The sequence below is a fragment of the Heterodontus francisci genome, chromosome 11 (assembly GCF_036365525.1).
Source record: "Heterodontus francisci isolate sHetFra1 chromosome 11, sHetFra1.hap1, whole genome shotgun sequence".
Taxonomy (NCBI): domain Eukaryota; kingdom Metazoa; phylum Chordata; class Chondrichthyes; order Heterodontiformes; family Heterodontidae; genus Heterodontus; species Heterodontus francisci.
The window spans coordinates 42,100,788-42,121,305 of NC_090381.1; the positions used below are offsets into that span (position 1 = coordinate 42,100,788).

The 20,518-nt window shown below is 42.0% G+C and overlaps 1 protein-coding gene across 1 annotated transcript in view; it reads left to right on the forward strand.

The window, feature by feature from the left end:
• Nucleotides 1-20,518, forward strand: part of LOC137375209 (SH2/SH3 adapter protein NCK1-like) — a 234,462-nt gene that overhangs the window by 211,225 nt on the left and 2,719 nt on the right. Inside the window, exon 4 of the mRNA XM_068042019.1 lies at nt 19,716-20,431. Within this exon, the coding sequence (XP_067898120.1) occupies nt 19,716-20,431 (716 nt within the window). The remainder of the gene's footprint in view (nt 1-19,715; nt 20,432-20,518) is intronic.

The following is a 20,518-nucleotide window of genomic DNA, read 5'->3' on the forward strand; positions in this document are numbered from 1 at the left end:
CTAAAATTCGCTCTCCCCCAGTCCAAAACCTTTTTTTGCAACTTGTCTATTTCTTTCTCCATAAGAAGCTTAAATTGTACCATGTTGTGGTCGCTATCCCCAAAATGCTCCACCGCCAACACATCAACCACCTGTCCGGCTTCATTCCCCAGAATTAGGTCCAGCACTGCACCCTCCCTTGTTGGATCCTCTACATATTGAGCTAAAATGTTCTCCCGTATACATTTTAACAACTCCACTCCATCTAAGCCCTTAACACGATGACTATCCCAATTAATGTTGGGAAAGTTGAAATCACTTAATATAATTACCCTATTATTATTTTTACACACCTCTGCGAATTGCGCACATATTTGCTCCTCAATTTCCCGCTGACTATCTGGGGGTCTATAATAAACACCTAGCAATGTGGCTGTCCCTTTTTTATTCCTAAACTCTACCCATAAAGCTTCATTTGATGCCCCCTCCAAGATATCATCTTTCCTTACTGCAGTAACTGACTCCTTAACTAATATTGCAATGCCCCCTCCTCTCTTACCCCCTCCTCTGTCTCGCCTGAAGATTCTATATCCCGGGATATTGAGCTGCCAATCCTGCCCCTCCCTCAACCATGTCTCCGTGATGGCTACTATATCACAATTCCACGTGTCAATCCTTGCCCTTAACTCATCCGTTTTACCTGTAATACTCCTGGCATTAAAGTAGAGACCATCCATCCTGGTCTTACTCCCTTGAAACTTACATCCGCTGTGTTCCCTCTGACTTGTTTGCTTTCCTGTGTTTAGCTGTGTTCCTATTCTGCTAGGAGTCGGCATCCCCTCCCCCTGCCAAATTAGTTTAAACTCCTCCCAACAGCACTAGCAAACCCACCAGCAAGGATGTTGACTAACTATGTAATATCTGACTTCAGGAATGACATGTCCAATGATAAAATCTCCAATGTAATCAAACACTATTGTTTTACAAATCAAATAAATGTACCTCAAGTCACCCAGTGCACCAGTAGTGAAATTAAAGTGGTTTTTTTATCCATTTACACGTGCATTCATGTGCATGATCCCTCGCCACCAGAATTACCAGAGGCAGGTGGCTGATCTTATTGACGCCCTGCTTTTGATGACATGGGCTGACGTCCTCTGCATGCTTGCGGCCGTGAGGGCCCTGGCATCTCAGGGTACTCATGACAAATATCATGAGCACCCTTTATCACCCCGGCATTTAGCGGTTCACATGTCCCTGGCGATGGGAGCAAGGAGCTGCAGGATGCATCAGAAGGACCGTGAGAGGAGCTCCCATATGCGATCTGCTGCCCCTGTGCCCTCATGAGGCTCAGATGGTCCTCAATGGTGGCATCAGAGCGCTGAGTGGCCTCAACCTGGCGCAGTCGCATCAGATTATGCTCTCTGATGCTCTGGTCCAGGGACGCCACAGTCGCTCTGAGGTCCCGAATTGCATGAAGAACTGGTCCCTCCACTGCAGCTGCCAGTCTTTCAACGGAGGAAGCCAGATGTTCAAATGCCTGTGAGTTTGCTGAACTCATACTCTGGATGGATGTCTCCAGAGTATGAGTCATAACGCGCAATGTCTCAGAGAACTCCGCCAGATTTCCATGGACCGCGTTCTGAACCTGCAACATCGCCCGACGAAAGGATGATCTCAGAGGCACATCATCAGCTTGCGGCTCTGCACTGGCCTGGCATCCCACTCTCCTCAGTGTGTGATGCATCGGCCGATACTGCCTCTGGTGTCTGGCCTGGAAACTGTGCTGTGCTCACACCAGTATGTGACATTGATTCCCCAGACACAGTCATCCCAACCGAAGTGTCAGTATCTGCTGTGGTACTTGGTGCGTCGCGATGATGTGACGGTGCACCCTCTGAGGCGCCCTCCTCCACCTCAGAGGTGGATGGTCGGGCAACGGGAACGCTTCCTGGCACATGCTGGGTTTCACCTGTTGGAAAAAGCATTGTGATCAGTTTCATCATCAATCCAGAGTTAAGCACAAGTTTGTGCCTCCAGCATGGTTACATCTGGGTGATGTTACAATTGAGGGCAACATTCAGTGCATTTGACATTCACCAAATCATTGGCACAGTAGTGCAGCCTCACCACCCCCCCCCCCCTACCCCCCCACCTCCCCCCCACCTCCCCCAGAACACTCACTCTCATGGCCAGGTCCACCGGCCTCGACATCTGCCACGGCGCGTCCTCCTTCCTCCCCTGCTATAGTTAAGGCATTCTCCTCCATTCTGGTGAGGAATACCTGGGTGGCTACGCTGCCACCAGTACGTGACCTCTCCCGGGCATTGTGTGCCCTCTTTTCCTGAATAAACAAAGATACTTATTTTATACATAGTCAATGGCATATGACGCTGTCACCCAAAAGGTTGGTGTTGCATTTCACTGCTGTGACAGTGTTGGGCGCAACTTTAACACCACAGCATCAGCGTTCATCTCAGACTTACCCATCATGCGCCCCATTTGAAGGCAGCAGTCAGGCATTGATCATACAGGGCTTCCACATTGCATCATGGGTTCACAAAAAACCTCCCTTGGCACATAACCGATTAGATGAATGAAGAATGCCCCTTACCAGGGCAGAGCGAAGCAGGTCATTGAGGCGCTTGCGGCACTGCATCCATGTACGCCTCACAATGCCTCGGCTGCTGACCTCCTCCACAACCTCCAGCCAGGCCCACTTGGTCACTTCGGAGGGTCTCCTTCTCCCATCTGAGCTGAACAGAATGTCTCTCCTCTCCTCAACGGCCTGGAGGGGGACCTGCAGGGAGTCGTCAGAGAATCGGGGGGCAACGCGATTGCTTCTGCCCTCCATCAGCTCTAACAGCTATATTGTTGTCTCCCAGTCTTTCTGTGTTTCAAGGTATGGAGCCTTTGAAAGCTCCAGACCTTAAGACAGTTGTATCTTCCTTTACATCAAATGGGGAACTCACTGCTTTGTTTAAAATCAGCAATCCTTTATGTAGGGCTTACAATCAGCCTTCCGGGTATGTGGCCCCGCCCCCAATGATGCTGAAGTTCCTGCCCGCGCGCGCCATTTCTTTTCGGAGTTATGCCGCGGGCCCGCTGATTAGCTGATCAGCGCGTGATGCCGGTGGCCAGGCAACGCGGAGCGGGATCGGGGGCCTGATTCGCTTCGGGCGCATCGGCCCCGGGGCCACCGGTAAGCAAAGAATTCCAGCCCCTATCTTTACTAATGCTTTGTCTTTCAACACACCATTAACATATTGTTTGCCTTTGCTCCGTGACCTTTTGGTCGGTTATTCGCTGTGACCTTGTCCTATCTACACCTTCTCCTTTGTTATTTCTTGCCCCTCTCCCGCTTTACTTGCTTAAAACCTTTCACATTTCTAATATTTGCCAGTTCTGAAGAAGGATCACTGACCTGAAACGTTAACTCTGCTTCTCTCTCCACAGATGCTGCCAAACCTGCTGAGTATTTCCAGCATTTCTTGTTTTTAATCCTAGATTTAGATTCACTCTCTTAAATTTACTCTTTTTGAGTCTTTAACAGACTAGTTAATGGAACAGTTCTATGTGTCAGATGGAAAATATTGGAAAATAAGTGACTAACTGGAATTAGTTCCCTGAAATTGAGAGGTCTTTGTATTTCAACAAATTGCTTGCAGAAATAAGTTATTTGAGTATTCAAATATGAATAGATAGGCTGTTTAAACACAATCAAAGATTGAGGTCAACTGATCAAATATACCACCACTTTTAGATTAAATATTGCCTACGTTAGCAGTAAATATGTAAGATTGATGTGAAAACCATGCTGCAATAAGTCTGGTTTGTCAAAACTGCAGTAGTTATCACCTTTATGCTGAAAGATAATTTGTACCAGTATTCTTGGTTGCATTATGGTCTTCATATAGTTTACAGAGCAACTGTAAGAAATAGTTCCACAGTTATAGTCAAAGTGGCCAGTGCAATGGAATCTATCCTATATATGTTTTTTATTTTTATTTATTTATTTAGAGATACAGCACTGAAACAGGCCTTTTGGCCCACCGAGTCTGTGCCGACCAACAACCACCCATTTATACTAACCCTACAGTAATCCCATATTCCCTACCACCTACCTACACTAGGGGCAATTTACAACGGCCAATTTACCTATCACCTGCAAGTCTTCGGCTGTGGGAGGAAACTGGAGCACCCGGCGAAAACCCACGCGGTCACAGGGAGAACTTGCAAACTCCGCACAGGCAGTACCCAGAATTGAACCCGGGTCCCTGGAGCTGTGAGGCTGCAGTGCTAACAACTGCGCCACTGTGCCGCCCATATGTAGCAGGTCAAAATCCATTGCATGAGAACAGTCTGAAAATGAAATTAAGGTTCAATCTTGTGTGTGTGTCCATCTTGTGGTATTGCTCAGAAGGCCGCTAGTGTAAACCACCTCTTGACTAACCACTTTTGGGGTTTCTACATTCTATGTATATAAATGTAGGTCTTCTAAATTTCTCCCTTGCTACTGCTACCAGCTATAATTGATTACTGTCATTGCTATTAATACTGCCTGTGTGGAGTTTGCAAGTTCTCCCTGTGTCTGCGTGGGTTTCCTCCGGGTGCTCCGGTTTCCTCCCACATGCCAAAGACTTGCAGGTTGATAGGTAAATTGTCCATTATAAATTGCCCCTAGTATGGGTAGGTGGTAGGGAAATATAGGGACAGGTGGGGATGTGGTAGGAATATGGAATTAGTGTAGGATTAGTATAAATGGGTGGTTGATGGTCGGCACAAACTCGGTGGGCCGAAGGGCCTGTTTCAGTGCTGTATCTCTAAATAAATAAATAAAATAAATAAATATAATAAAAAATCTCTGTTCATTGTTTCCCCAAAGAAGTAATACCATTTTTATGTATGTGTTGGGGAAAACAGAAGAAATTATGTGTTTTTAAACCCACTTTTTGCATATAGGTAATAAGTTTCTGAGGTCATCAATTGGCCAGGATTTAGTGGTGTAATGTAGGTAAATCCCTCTTACAAAGTATTAGTTTGAACCTATGGTTCTGCCTTTTTATTCTACCAACCCGGGCTTCAGGCCAGATGTATCTCCCAGTCTGGCAGATGGCATTGACAAATGGTGGTTAATTAGCAAGCTGAAATTCCAGGGTACATAATGGTGAAAAATGACATAATCAGGCTGGTGCTCCAAGTAAATTCTGATGGCTCAGTTCCTTGCAAAGACTGAATGCCTGGTGTGTTTGATTGACTTGAAGCTTTTGGAAACTCAGAAGGAAATATTAGGAAAGTTAGTACCATGAATTAGCACCATCCCTTCTCCTCTGAGACCTCTTTTCAAAAGAGTTCAAATATGTGGGAGTCTTGGGTAAAATTAATTTTTGCAATCTCAAAATAGTTAGCAGTGAAATTGTGTTCACACCTCTTATCACAAAGCTCTTGTTAATTGGCAAGACTTGCTCAAATACATCATAAAAACAGATTTTGATGAAAATGGTGCAGTGGCGATGAAGAGTGCTCTTCCTTGGTCGTCTTAGAATTACATTTGAAGCCTATTTCCATAGTTGTATCTTTAGGGTGTTGCCTGCAGATGTGATGAAACAGCAGTCAGACTTTCATTCGTGATTCACTCTTAACTGTGCTGTCAGCAATATATCTGCTGTGTGAAAGTTTTTATAAAAACTGTTTTCTTGCAACCCAGATGTAAAGCGTTCAAACATGCAGTGTATTCTTCAAGTTACATTATTGCTTGTTAGTTTCATTTGTGACCTGTTTGTTCTTGTCAGATGAACAACGTAGGAATGCTAACTTGTCTTTTTGATAGCTAACATAATAAATTGCAGCGACTTAACACACTATAAAAGGTTATTATTTCCGTGGCACTAAACAGTCATGTTCCTCCACCTGGTTATTGGTCATTATTCTACATTTGTTTCTCCATATGCAACAGGTTGAATAAGATGTGGAGACCAGATAACCTATGACCTATTGTGTGCGGTGTGTGGTTTCCAGTCAGTGAGGGAGATCATACCACAAATAGGCAGCATCCTTTTTCAATCTATGCACACAGTAGGAAGTAAGGCAATTGTCCCTGAATGCCAAACCATCTGTATTATGTGGGGCATTTTAATGAGAAATACAATGCTGTAGGCTAACACTCCAGTGCAGTACTGAATGAGCACGCTCTCAGGTAGATGTAAAAGAGCCCATGACTCTATTTTGAAGAAGAACAGGAGAATTCTCTCTGTTGTCCTGGCTAATATTTATCCCTCAGCCGACATTACGATAAAAATTATCTGGTTATTATCACATTGCTGTTTGTGGGAGCTTGCTGTATGAAAATTGGCTATTGTGTTTCCCACAATAAAAGTAACTATACTTCAAAAATACTAAAACGGGCTGTAAAATGCTTTGGCATGTCCTGAGGTCGTGAAAGATGCTATATAAATGCAAGACTTCCTTTATTTCTCCTTGGTAAATTGATTTGTTTCATTTGTATTTCTAACCTACAGGATTTGTTTTCTGTTATAAATATTACAATTATATCTGGTATTTTGAGCAACTTGAATTTAGAAGTTTCTTTATAAACCAGAAACTTGGTTTTGGGGTTCGATACCCAGTATACCTCAAATTAAATGTTCCTGTTTCTTGTGTAAGTGTAAGTTTGACTCAGTGCTGACACTTTATCTTCTGACTTAAAAGTTCATGGGTTCAAATGCTGCAGGAATTGAGTGCATAGTTTTCATTCACAGTTGCTTCAGTGCTGTACTGAGTGAGTGCTGCATTGTTGGAGATGACTTTCAGGTGAGATATTAAACCATTTAGGTAGATATAAAAGATCTCAAAATGTTATTTGAAGAGGAGCAAGGATATTAGCCTGTTGTTCTAGCCAATTTTTGTATGCTTGAAATCTGAAATAAAAACAGAAAATGCTGGAAATACTGAGCAGTTTTGGCAGCATCCGTGGAGGGAGAGAAAAACAGACCTGCTCAGTGTTTCCAGCATTTTCTATTTTTATTTATCTTGTACTACTTGTGGGACCTCGCAGTACACAAATTGGCCGCCAAGTTTGTCCGCATAATACTAGTGACTACAATTTCCAGAAAAACAAAAGTAATTAGTTGGCTATGATGCATTTTGAAATTTCCTGAGGATGTGTTAAGGTACTCTTATAAATACAAGCTATATTTCCACCTTTAGTCTTCCACTGCCACCCCAACGACCCCCACCTTTAAATCTGGTGGCAAAAACTTAACTGTCATCCTAAATTTGACATATTAATTTATGGGGCTGAAAAGGCACTTACTAGCACCCTTGGTTCATCTTAATCAGCAGCTAGGAAGAGTGGATAGCACTGATTTATCCACCTTACTTTCTTCCTTTCTGTCACCCAGTCTGTTGGAGTTAGTAATGTACAGAATTAATAAAACACTACACAGTTTATATCTCTCAATGTCACAGAGCACTGCATTAATAACCGTTCTCCTTTTCTGGAACCTTTGGCCTTCTCCACAGCATAAGTAGAGTTTTGTTGCATGTTTAATTTTGATGAGACTTAAAATGATTGACTTGCATTGGGTTGCACAGTAATTACAGAACTTACCTGAAAATAGAAAGGAGTTGTACTTGTGACATTTAATTATTTGACAGCGGTTAGGATCCTTTGTTAAATTTTGGAATGTTAGAAGGACAGAAAGAGCAGAAGGTAATGAAGTCTGGAGAGATGGGCCTCTTTGGGAATTGGGGTTATTGCTGCTTGTTCAGGCCACTTCTCTCTTTCCTCGTACTTTTGTACTGACATTTGTCAGAACCTTTCTGTTAATAAGCTACATTATGTGACAGCAGCATTGTTTCAGGTTTGTTTACCAAGTTAGCTTCTAATGTCTAATGGTTTTTCATACTATCTGCTCTGTTAACTTTACACATTTCGTGGCTGAATATGATGTAATCAGGCCTCACTGTGGGAATTATGTAATGGGTCATAAATCTACACAGTGCTGAACAGTTCTTAACCCAGTAAAAACCCGGTTACCCATGATATAACTTGCATCTAAATTTACAATTAAGCTATTGCTAGCTGTTTTTCCTCCACCGCTGGAGCCTGTGCTGCTGATAAACTCAAGAAACTATATATAGAGCTTTTGAAAGTTTTAAAGATACTTCTCACTCATTTTTAAAGGGAAAAAGACGAACATTGTACGATGATACCATGAAGCTGCTTCAGCTTTCAAGTAAATGAATATAGGAACAGGAGTAGGCCATTCAGACTCCCAAACTTTTTCCACTGTTAAGTTAGAGTATGGTTGATCTGTACCTCAAATTCATTTGCCTGCCTTTGATCCATATTCTTGGTACCCTCACCGAATAAAAATCTGTCCATCTCAGTCTTGAAAATTTTAATTGACCCAGCATTCACAGCATTTTGGGGAGACAATTACACATTTCCACAACCTATATGTGTGGAAAAAGTTCTTCCTGATTTCCCTCCAAAATGGCCTAGCTCTAATTTTAAGATTATGCCTCTTGTCTGGAATCCTCTACCAAGAAAAATAGCTTTTCTGTACCTATCTCTATCTATCTATGACATAATATATCTCTAGCTCTTTATCCAATTCTTTTATCATTTTAATCACGTCAATGAGATCACCCATCAACCTTCAAAGTTCAAAGCAATACAACCCATTTATGGAACCTGTTCTCATCATTTAATCCACTATGCCCCAGTATCATTCTAGTGAATCTGCTGTATCCCATCTGTAACCAATATATCCTTTTTGAGGTGTGGTGCACAGACTGGTAGAGCTATTTTCTTATCTGCCACCTCCGATTCCTTTGGAGTTTATCAGTGGTGTATATTAGTGCCACCTAAATGATTTTCATTTCGTGCTTTGGTATTTAATAATGGATTTGGAAAGAAACGTTCATGAATAAACTTGGTTGAAGTGTAGCTATTTGCAAGAGTGAATTTGATCTTATTTGTTTGGAGGCTGCTTGACACTCACTCACCTCACTCACTCACCTCACTCACCTCACTCACCTCACTCACTCACTCACCTCACTCACCTCACTCACTCACTCACCTCACTCACTCACGCACTCAGTCACTCACTCTTTTCGTCCCTCCAGCCTTGGGCAGATCCTAGCAGATGTAGGTGAACATTGTTATATTCCAGAAAGCCAGTTGGTGAAGGATGATACTGGAGCCAATCTTTACTCAGTCTAATATTTTATTCACAGATTGAAAATTACAAGCATTCACCTCCTAAACCAACCTCCCAGTTTCAGTAAGTGTCTCTTTATATGTGCTCAAGTAAAACCCCAATTAATGCCCTCCATTGGCATATCATTTAAACGAAATTGATATACAATTAATAAACATATTATAGTTGTCGTAGTACAACCCCAAGTTGCATTTATATAGTGCTTTTAATACAGTAAAACATCTCCTGCTGCTTCACAGGAGTGACATCAAGCCATAGAAAACAACATTAGGACAAAAGCAATCACCCAATTTGTCTTTGGTCTGCCCACTGTAGAGGAGACTGTATCATGAGCAGCGAATACAGTATACTAAATTGAAAGAAGTACAAGTAAATCACTGTTTCATCTGGAAGGAGTGTTTGGGTCCCAGGACAGTGGGAAGAGAGGAGGTAAAAGGGCAGTGGTGCATCTCCTGCCCTTGCATGGGAAGGTGCCCTGGGGAAGGGAAGGGGTGTTGAAGATGATTGAAGAGTGAACTAGGGTGTCATGGAGGGAGCAGTCCCTTCAAAATGCTGAAAGGGGAGGGGAGGAGAAGATGTGCTTTGTGGTGGAAATGGCAGAGGATGATCCATTGAATGTGGAAGGTGAGGGTAAGGGGGAACCCTAACTTGGTTCTGGGAAGGAGGGAAAGGGGTGAGAGCAGAAGTATGGGAAATGGGATTTTCTTTGGTAAAGGCTCTGTCAATCACTATGGAGGGGAATCTTCGGTTGAAGAAAACGGAAGACATATTGGAAGCACTGGTGTGGAAGGTGACATTGTCAGACAGATCAATGGGAGAAACTGGGAAAATGGAATAAAGTCCTTACAGGAAGCAGGGTGTGAGGAAGTGCACTAAAAGTAGCTGTGCAAGTCAAAGGGCTGTTGGATATTGGTTGAAAGCCTATCCCCAGAAATGGAGCAAGTTGAGGGAGGGAAGAGAAGACTCAACGATAGAGCATGTGAAGCCTAGGGAAGGGTAGAAATTGGAAGCAAAGTTGATGAAAATTTCCAGGTCTGAGCGAGAGCGGGAAACAGCACCAGTACAGTCATTAATGTACCGATAAATGAAGTAACAGAGGGGAACTGACTAGGATTGGAACAAAGAATGTTCCACATTTACCATGAAAAGGAAGTCCTAGCTAGAACCCAAACAGATTCCCATAGCAACACCTTTTATTTGGAGGAACTGAGTGGAATCAAAGGGGAGGTTGTTCAATGTCAGAGCAAGTTCAGGCAGGTGGAGGAGGGTGGTGGGAGATGGGGCCTGGTTGGGTGTCCATTGAAGGAAGAAATGGAGAGCCCTCAGGCCATTCTGGTGGAGAATGGAGGTGCAGAGACATTGGCCATCCATAGTGAAAAGAAGATGGTTAGGACCAGGAAACTGCTGAAGTGGTGGAGAAGGTTGGAAGAATACTGGATATAGGTGGGAAGAGATTAGACAAGGGGAGAGAAAATAAAGTCAAGAGAGAAAGAAATCAGTTCTTGGTGTAAGAACTGGCTGAAACGATGAATCTACTGGGGCATAAAAACAAGAAACGCTGGAAATACTCAGCAGGTCTGGCAGCATTTGTAGAGAGAGAAGCAGAGTTAACATTTCAGGTCGGTGACCCTTCATCAGATAGTTCTGATCCAAAATATGAAGGGCAGAACTTCAGTTGGAATCCACGTGGAATAAGTTGTAAGAAGGGACAGTTTCTGAGGAAAGATATGTGGCTGCGAAAGTGAGTTTTAGTAGCTACCTGATCAAACCCAAGAAGGGAAACAGAAAACAATGAAAACAAGGTAAACGAGGAAAGGCAATTGTATTGGAGAGAGGAATGGGTTTTAAGTAATGTTTAAAAGAAAGCAGAAATGTTTAGGGATGGAATTCCAGAGCTTAGGCCGACAACTAAAGGCATGGACGTCCAAGTGTGATTCTTTACAGTCAACGCCACTTAACTGAAGACCTGATAAAAATGAACTGACTTCAGTCTCAAAAGTTCCACTTTGTGGATAATATAGGTAATTTAATGCTCTGATAAGGCTGCTGCTGTTGGCAAAATACTGTCAAAGGCTATCCTGTAGCATAGGCAACCTGACAATCTTGCTATTAGATTATCAAACTGTTTTGGGAGCAAGGGCTCCTTGCCTTAGCCAAAAGAGCACGCGGCAGCAAAGGTTAAATCTGCTTGATTTGTAGTTAATCTCTCCGTTTCACAGGCCAACAATGTGCTTCCGCTGTTAAGTTGCTGGAGCCACTACCAGGTAATTCATAGAGGCAGCATGCACAGTTTGGTGCTTCCAAAACATTAATAAGTTCACCTTGTTGCCTCAAAAGTTCATGTTTGCAGACTTGTGCCTTGTTTATTTTTCAGCCAATTAACCACCTATGAGAATAGATAATTTGACTCTGGTGGGAAGCGAGATTCTAAGCATTATATTTCCCCCCCTTTCCAGTCGGTTTAACAGTTGTGATTGAACTAAATGTACCTTGTAATCTTCTCAACTATTAATTGTCTTTCCTCTTAGTCGGTCCTGTCAAGGAATTTGCTCCAAAAAGATATCCTATTTCTCGTTGCATAATTAGCAACTTACAAGTGCATGTGAATGGGCTGTGGTTTTCCCTCTTCAGTTTGGAGTGAAACTATGCATCAACCCAAGTTCAGTGTGGGAACACTGGTTCTTAGTTTACACTCATTATTGCTCACAGCCTTGAAGTATTTATGTAGTGTGCTACTGCCCTCCCCACCCCTGCCCCCTGTAATCTTGAGATTAGCGTGTTTTCATGTAGATATTTGAAAAAAGAACCTTGCACCAAATGTTCTACAAAAATAGAGAAATGTAATGTAAGCATTTTTCTGTATTGTTCTTGGAGGATTAAACATAAAAATTATTATTTCTGTTATTGCATTGGGAATTAAACAAAAGACTGAAGGGTTGATTCAAGTTAACGCTCAATACATTGAATGCTTCTGAAGTGAAATATGATCAGATCAGCACGAGCTGGAAGTATTGAAATATGACCATTCTGAATAGTATTTTGAATTTGTTGCTGTTACATTCTTTGTCTGGCGAAGCTTTTCATGCAAAGGAAAAACTGAAAATGATCACCATTGTGTACGAGTTAAATTAACTGTCAGCAAAAGGGTATCTGGATAAATGTGCAGTACATCCGATCCAATAACAATCCATGTTTCTTATTCTCCAAAGTAGGCTCATTATCTTTACCATTTTAAAACCAAGAAAAATAATCACTAAGCTTTCTGGGGACCTTATAAATTGAGTGTTAACAAGTCTGGAAAATAATTCTTCGGATTGACTAAGTGGTTGTGCTCTCCCCCTACCTTTTAGCCAGTGTGTGGGGCCAACGTAAAGTTCCGGCCATAGTCTTTGCTTCAGTCACCAACTCTGATATGCATTCTACAACCTCTTAATCTTTTGTGTATAAAGTTCTCTGTCGTAAATCTCTTGCATTTAATCTTGTATTTATATCCCTTTTGTTCTAGACCCCTCAGCCATTGGAATCAATTTATTTTTATTTACTGTGATTCATCCCTTTCTAATTGTCAACAACTTAATCAAATCACACTGACTATCTGCTTGTAACAGAAATAGCCACAATTTTCTTTTAAAGTCTTATTACTTTTCTCACCAGGTAGAACCCTAGTGAGTCTGAACTGTACCCTTTCTATTGCCTGACATCTTTCCTACAGTGTGGAATCTCAAACTTACACAGCACTTCAACTGTGGTCATACTAAGGGTTCATACATATTCTTCTTTTGCACAGAAGCCTTTCACGTTTGTAGTTTTCAACATCTTCCTCCCCAGATAGGTGCACATTGATTGGGTGTCATTAAAGGGCATAGTGCTAATATGAACTCTGTCATGGGGTTTCAATCTGTCAAAAGATGTTATTTCTAAATGAATCTGTTACAGAGGTTAGAGTTCAGTGTGTAATCTGGGAATTGTCAAGGCAGCATTGCCAATTTACTGGTTGGAAGAGGATTGCTACTCAGAAATCAAAATGCAAAATGAATTTGTTCTCTTGTTGCAAGTAATTGCCTGGTTAGTAACCAGAGCAACCCAGAGCAATTGTAAATTCCCAATGGAGAACGAGGCAAGTTCCTGATGTATCTGTATTGCGGCACAATTGATACTTTCCACTTGCCTTTGACGACATGATCAAAACTATTTTAAAATGTTGTAGCCCCAATCATCAATTAGTGTTTGCTTAAAAAAAACTCAATGTTGTAGGAATATTTGCTTGAAATATTTTTTCAATGGTAGGCTTTTTGAAACTAAAACAATCTAAAATTTACAGAAATAAGTGCATGTATTTGTTAGAAGTTCTGGAAGTTTCAAAATAACTTCCATGGAGGCTAGTAGTTGAAGTAATATTTTAACATTCAATTAATGTGGAAAAGTTACACTGATTACATGTTGGAGTGTATTACAATCTTAAAATAAACCAAGTTGGTGCCACTTTCAAGGAAGTTTTCAGTTAATGTGCATACATATGTAATTCATACACTTGGGGGGAATTTTATGCTGTCTACCATGGTGGGTTTGGAGGCAGGAAGAGCAGAGAATTGGGTGGGATGGTGATGTGGGTGACCCGCCACCTTTTGACCTCTGCTGAAATTCAGTCCGGGGCAGGAAGGCCTGTGAATGGCCATCGCGCCCGCCACCAATTGAGGCCCTTAAATGGGTTGTTAATGCCCAGTTAAAGATCTCATTCCGCTGCCACCACAGTTAGCTGAGCGGCAGAGGGGCCTGTCGTCGCACAGGAAGCATGGCAAGAAAAACTGTGCAGGTTTCTTGCTGGGTCCAGGGGCTGGAGGATCCCTCATTAAAAGGCACAGCGCCTGAACGAAGGACCCGGCATCGGGAACTGGAGGCCCACTGAGAGCCAACCTCCTGCCCTTGTTGCTGACCCGCCTACACCCCCACTCCCCTATGACCCCCATCCCGTGAGACCCCTCCCACCCTGACCAACCTGTGGCCTGGGTCCAGCGCCACTCCCGGGCCTCAGGTGGGTGCTCCATTGATAGCAGCCCCTGCCTCTGCAGTGGTGTTGCTCAGTTGAAGAGCTGCCAGCCAATCAGAGGCCGGCAGGTCTCGGAGGGTGTGACTTCTGTCACCGGAGTCCTTGATCCCGTGGAAAGCCTGTCGCTGTCTAGTTAAGTACCTTATTGGCATTTGATTTGGTGGGTCTCCCACAAAAGGGGAGATGCAGGGTTCTCAGTGGCACTTTTGCCTGAGGTCCCTGTCGCCTGGGTAAAATCCCGGCCTTAGTTGCTATTTGTAACCTGAATTGTGACTTCTGTAGACTTTTGTGCAGATAAACTGTTTTGTGTTATAATAGAAATGATTAGCAAAGGAACTCTTATTAAAGCCTGTCTGCAGTGGGATCATACCTTTTCCAAATTACTTTTGGAAGTTGACTCAGTCACAGATTTAATTTGTAAAATGCAAAATTTGGTAAATTGTGGTTCAGAATTGTGAATTGACACGATTTTTTTCTAATCAAAAGGTTCAGAAAGGCTATTGAGCATCATCTGATTGCCACTACACTGTAGAAAAATGAAATCTCATTTACTTGCTTGTTGATGCAAGATTTATAGTACACAAGTGCCCTGACCAGCAGTAATATCATTGCTACTCAGCCATACCCACAGTCATTTTTGAAGCACTACCATGTTTAGTGATATGTGTGTTGGGCACCAAATCATGTGCCCACTTTTCCCAGTCTCAGTGCTGAGCTGAGTGCCGGACAGAAATAAAATATAATTATTAGCATGCAATGCCCTCTCTGCAGGCAGTCCTTTTAATACTTATCACAGGTTGGTAAGATTCCCAAGAGATGAAGTAGAACAGAAACATTCACTGTGAGAAAGAACATCTATTATTCCCACAATATTCTATATCAAATTGCTACAGTGTTCTGGAAAGAAACCTGGGAATGAACTAATGGCTGTGCTCATCATTAGTGGCAGATGCGCAGGTCAGGTTCCTGAGTGTAAATTTTCTGGAAGTTTTGTTATTGAATTAAGCAAGGTTTACATAGATTTTTTGGGCGTGTTACATAGTATTTACAGGCATGCACCTTGACAGTCTTGCATAGTCGTGTACATTTCAGTAGCATTATGTAGTCAAGATTGACAGCTGGAGTAGTTCTTAGATCAGCAGGCTCCCTAGGAGTAGAGTGTAGGTGAGTTTTGGGGGGCAAATAGTTATGGGCACAAAGTCATCCAGTGTTTAGGTGGGAAATTCCCCTCTGAGTTCTTCCTAGGATTCCTTCACTGTAAGGGGTTGTGGCTCGGATGATTTTTTTTTCTACCGATGAAACTTTTAATTCCTTGCTAGGGTGAGGTTCCGTAGGCATCAGGGATTTCTGAGCCCTCGCCTAAGTGACCGACTATACATGGGAATTTTGATGATAAGTGTTGGCAAGCTATTTGACTGCAGAGAGCATTGCAGTTTGGGTTGTACGGCACCACTATTCCAATACAGTTACTTGCAACAAGGGATCACAGGACAGTGATTAAAAGCAGTAGCCCAGGTTGACCTCCCCTATTTCCAGTCCTAACCCGTTGAGGGAAATTGTAGTGCATTTCTGCTACCTTGAGTTAGATCTAACTGTACAGACCAAGAATTAAATCTGTTTCCTGCATTGTATGGCTCAGCTATTCACTAGAAAAAGTAACCCAGCCATCAGGCGAGTAATGCGATGATTATATATATCATACATGTGGAGTGCTATGTCTATGCAGTACAGACTTAATTATACTATGAGTAGAATGGATATTAATGAATAGGGTTAAGTGAACTATTTCCTGCCTAGAGGTTCTGTTTGGATTGCGATAGTTGAAATGTTCAGTTAAGATTTTCAAATGGTCCTAGTGTGTGTACAGTAGGAAAGAAAAAATTGTAGCTCTGAAATGCTACTACTTAAATATCTTATTAAGCACTGCCCAATTTTTTTAACCCACATTATAAATATCAAGATTGCGCACATTAACTCTTTGTTTCATGCCAGTTTTGACAAAAGAAAGGATTTTAATGTGTTGAGATTTCTGGCTTGGTTTTGAGCAGATCCCTAATTAGAGGCCAGCATTCCAAGCTGAACATCTGTTTGCTTGAAAAAAAAATTGTACAAACAGAAAATGGACCTTGAAACTTTTCGTTCAAGCAAGCTGAACATTTGATGTGGAATCTTTAACTCGTGCATGCCCCGAGCACCTCTGAGCCATTCAATCCAGTGTGTCTGAGGGTGTAGCCTCATTTGCAGTCCATCCAATTCTCAAATTTTCCATTACAGATGCTGTTGAAATTGATAAACTAGAGAAAAATTGTTAAAAATTTTTTTTTTAAATGCATTCAAGTATATAAATCCAGAGCTACAGCAGGTAAGTTCTGCAAGTATGGACATGCAGATATTTTAGATGCTGTTTTAGCAATGAGAGGGACAAGGTTAGGCATTTCAAATTCTGTTTTGTTGTAGTTACAACTGCTCTTTATAGAGATGAGTAAGAGGAAAAGTTTGCATCATTCTCAACAATCTAACAAATCGGACAGGTGCAAAAAATCAAATTGCTTTACTGAGATTACCTTTATGTTTTGTTACCATAGCAGCAAACTGTTGAGTAGGTTAAATGTTGGGTCTGCTGTTTCTGTGGAAAGCTTTTGTGCAATTGACGGAAAACTTTTTTTCTCCTTGAACTAATTAAGGAGCCATTGGTACTTTAGGTATCCACCCAAGACAGGTACCTGTTGACTGCAATGTGCAGCCAGCAAATCAGAGTTATGCTGGCTTCTGCATTGCTCTTGCTGAAGCTGGTATTATAATGTTACCTATTAAATAAAATCATACACAGTAGATATGCTGGAGTGTTGAAATCCTAACTACAGGTCTGAGTATTAATATCAGTCTCTACTAACATAGATTCATGGACTTTCCCTAACAGGTGTGTTTTGGCATTCTCAACTAGATTGAGGGAGAGTAAAAGAAAGGAGATCCTTTCTTGAATTACTTGAAATGGGTTAATGAAAATTAACAATTGGTTGATCTGTAATTTTTTTTAAATTCTTGATAATTTTCCCCTCCAAGATATTGACTTATTTCCTAGGTGCTATTTGCTCTCTCATATTTTGCCTAAATAGCCATTATTTATATTTGAGTCTTATTGGTGAAGCTGATCTTTGGGCAATTTGCTGCACTGTTCCAGCAGAAGCCTATGTATAGGTAGCAGGAGTGGAGGGTGGGAACTATGGCCACTTTTAGGTTTTTATTCCCTTTATACCTGTTGATTGTGCTGCACCTTCTGTGATTGGCTGAGCACAGACCAATAATTAAACCAGGGATGCTCTTGATTTGTATGGCTCAGATACTTGCCGGATGAGCTTGTTAAACCATTCGGGAATTTGGTTCTGCTTCTAGAATTTATGCATGTGTTTGCAACATGTCTTCCAGACTGAACAGAATGGTGCAGATTCAGGGAGCAACATAAAATATGTATGTACATATCATTAAAAAAAAAATTGAGAAATAGCTTGGGTGAAAGGCAAGTGCCCATAGCACAGGATACCATCAATGTTTCAAATAGTTGGAGAAAAGATAAGTCAAGAAGTAATTGTCAGGTGACACTAAGCTTATTTTAAAAGCTTGTAAATTGGAGAAGGAGCACAAAGCTGAAGGAACTCTGGGAAAGGTACGTGTTACAGTGGAAGGCTAAGCACAGAGTCTTGATTGGAACACTGGCAATGTAGAGTTGTCAGAAACATGGTTTCAGACCTTTGAGGGTTAATGAGTAACAAGTTGTAAACTCCTGAATTTTTGAAAATGTCAAAAATTGTTGAGATTTGGACTTTAATGAAATGATTAGAGTCTAGACACCCTTGGTGTATCCAGAAGTGGAAACAACTGACAAGGTCTCGCAGAACAGTTTTTAACCTGGAAGAATTATTATACAAATGCCGCTTTGTAAACATTCATCACTTCTTTTATATTGTAAATTTATCATTTGGGACTGCAGGTTAATTGTAAATTTTTCAAACTAAACCATAAATGTCAAAATTATCAATGAGTACAGTGGTTGGCAATAGGTGGTTATGTATCTCTTTGGCCTCCCTGTGTCGAGAGACAATGGGTAAGCGCCTGGAGGTGGTCAGTGGTTTGTGAAGCAGCGCCTGGAGTGGCTATAAAGGCCAATTCTAGAGTGACAGACTCTTCCACAGGTGCTGCAGATAAAATTGGTTGTCGGGGCTGTTACACAGTTGCCTCTCTCCTTGCGCTTCTGTCTTTTTTCCTGCCAACTGCTAAGTCTCTTCGACTTATGTAGTGTAAGGTGAAGGCCTGTTCAGGTCGGGAAAACGAACCCGACCCGAGCCCGACCTGGCCCGAGTCCCTCCAATTTCACCCCGAGCCCGACCCGACTATCCCTTTACTTACCTTCCGACTGAGAAGCTCCATGAAGCTGCAGCGCATGCGTGATGACGTCATAGTGATGTCACTCACTCACTGAGCAGACTCAGTTTCGTCCCAGACTCCCAGCTCAGATAAGTTTTTAAAAAAAAATTTCAATACTTAACAGCACAGCACTTACCGTGTGTCCGGCTTGATCCGACCCAAGCCCGAAAGCCGGGCCCAACCTGACCCGAACCCGACGCATGTTGTCGGGTCCCATCTGGTTCAGGTCGAGTAGCAGGTCTTTAGTGTAAGGTGCATTGCCGAGTAAACTGATATAAATGAAGGTTTCCTTGAAAACACTGGTTATTGCTTGAGCATAAATTGGGCCCACTCTCACAAGGGATTGGATATGCTAAACAATTGGCCATATTTTTAAACTGGTTATAACATGTAATGCATGAGCAGTGTAGCGTTGGAAATAGTTCATTACTCATAGAGTCATGCAGCACAGAAGGAGGCCATTCAGCTCATCGAGTCCATGCCAGCTCTCTGCAGAGTAATCCAATCAGTCCCATTCCCTGGCTCGATCCCTGTGGCCCTGTAAATTTATTTCCCTCAAGTGACCATCCAATTTCCTTTTGAAATAGTTCATCGTCTCTACTTCTACCATCCTTATAGGCAGCGAGTTCCAGGTCATTATCACTCGCTGCATAAAAACGTTCTTCCTCACATCCCCCCTACATCTCTCGCCCAAAACCATAAAATCTGTGTCCTGGACAATATGAATCTGACACCATCTCCTATTTTAGCTACAGCTTGTGCACCAACTTGCATGTACATTTTTTTTCATATACAATCTTCAATGTGATGACTAATATGATATAGCAATACATGTTTGTGAAAGTATAATACTTGCTGAATCCTGAGCAGCCTGACTCGTACAGTGGTTTTCAATTTTTCTTCTGTTTTGGGAACGATTACAAATCGGGTCTTTTTGAAATGTATGTGCACCTTGTATGTGCAGTGAGTGGAATGCTGTGCCTCAGTGCAGTCATGGTATATATGTGCAGTGCAGTAATATTTTATCTCTTTCTTTTAAGGAATTGGAAAAGTGAAACGGAAACCAAGTATTCGCGACACTGCGCCCAATGCAGATGCAGATGGTTATCCTGACAATGGAGAACGTCTGTATGATTTGAATGCTCCTGCTTATGTCAAATTCAACTACACAGCGGAGAGAGATGATGAGCTTTCATTGGTTAAAGGAACAAAAGTTACAGTCATGGAAAAATGCAGTGATGGATGGTGGAGGGGTAGTTATAATGGACAAACTGGTTGGTTCCCTTCAAATTATGTTATGGAGGAACCTGAGGGCACCACAATGGAACCCGTGGGCTCGTTAACAGAGAGACTAGCAGTTGTGATCAGTGCACACAATGTCAAAGTACTTCATGTTGTACAGGCTCTGTACCCATTTAGTTCTTCAAATGAAGAGGAGCTTAATTTCGAGAAGGGTGAAGTGATGGATGTTGTTGAGAAACCAGAAAATGATCCAGAATGGTGGAAATGTAGGAAAGCGGATGGGCAAGTGGGTCTGGTACCTAAGAACTATGTGAATGTTGTGCAGACAGCGCCACCACCAGTCATTAGCGTTGGTCCAACGCCACCTCGATGTGACTACATAGGAGCAGCAACTACTGGCAGGTTTGCCGGTAGTCCATGGTATTATGGAAAGATTACAAGACATCAAGGAGAAATGGCTTTGAATGAAAGGGGTGTTGATGGAGATTTCATAATTCGAGACAGCGAGTCATCGGTAAGTAATGGATTAGCTATCTTAGAATTATGGTTTTCTATTTCCAAGTAACTTCTCTCAGTCTTCCAATATTCATAATAGGTTTCG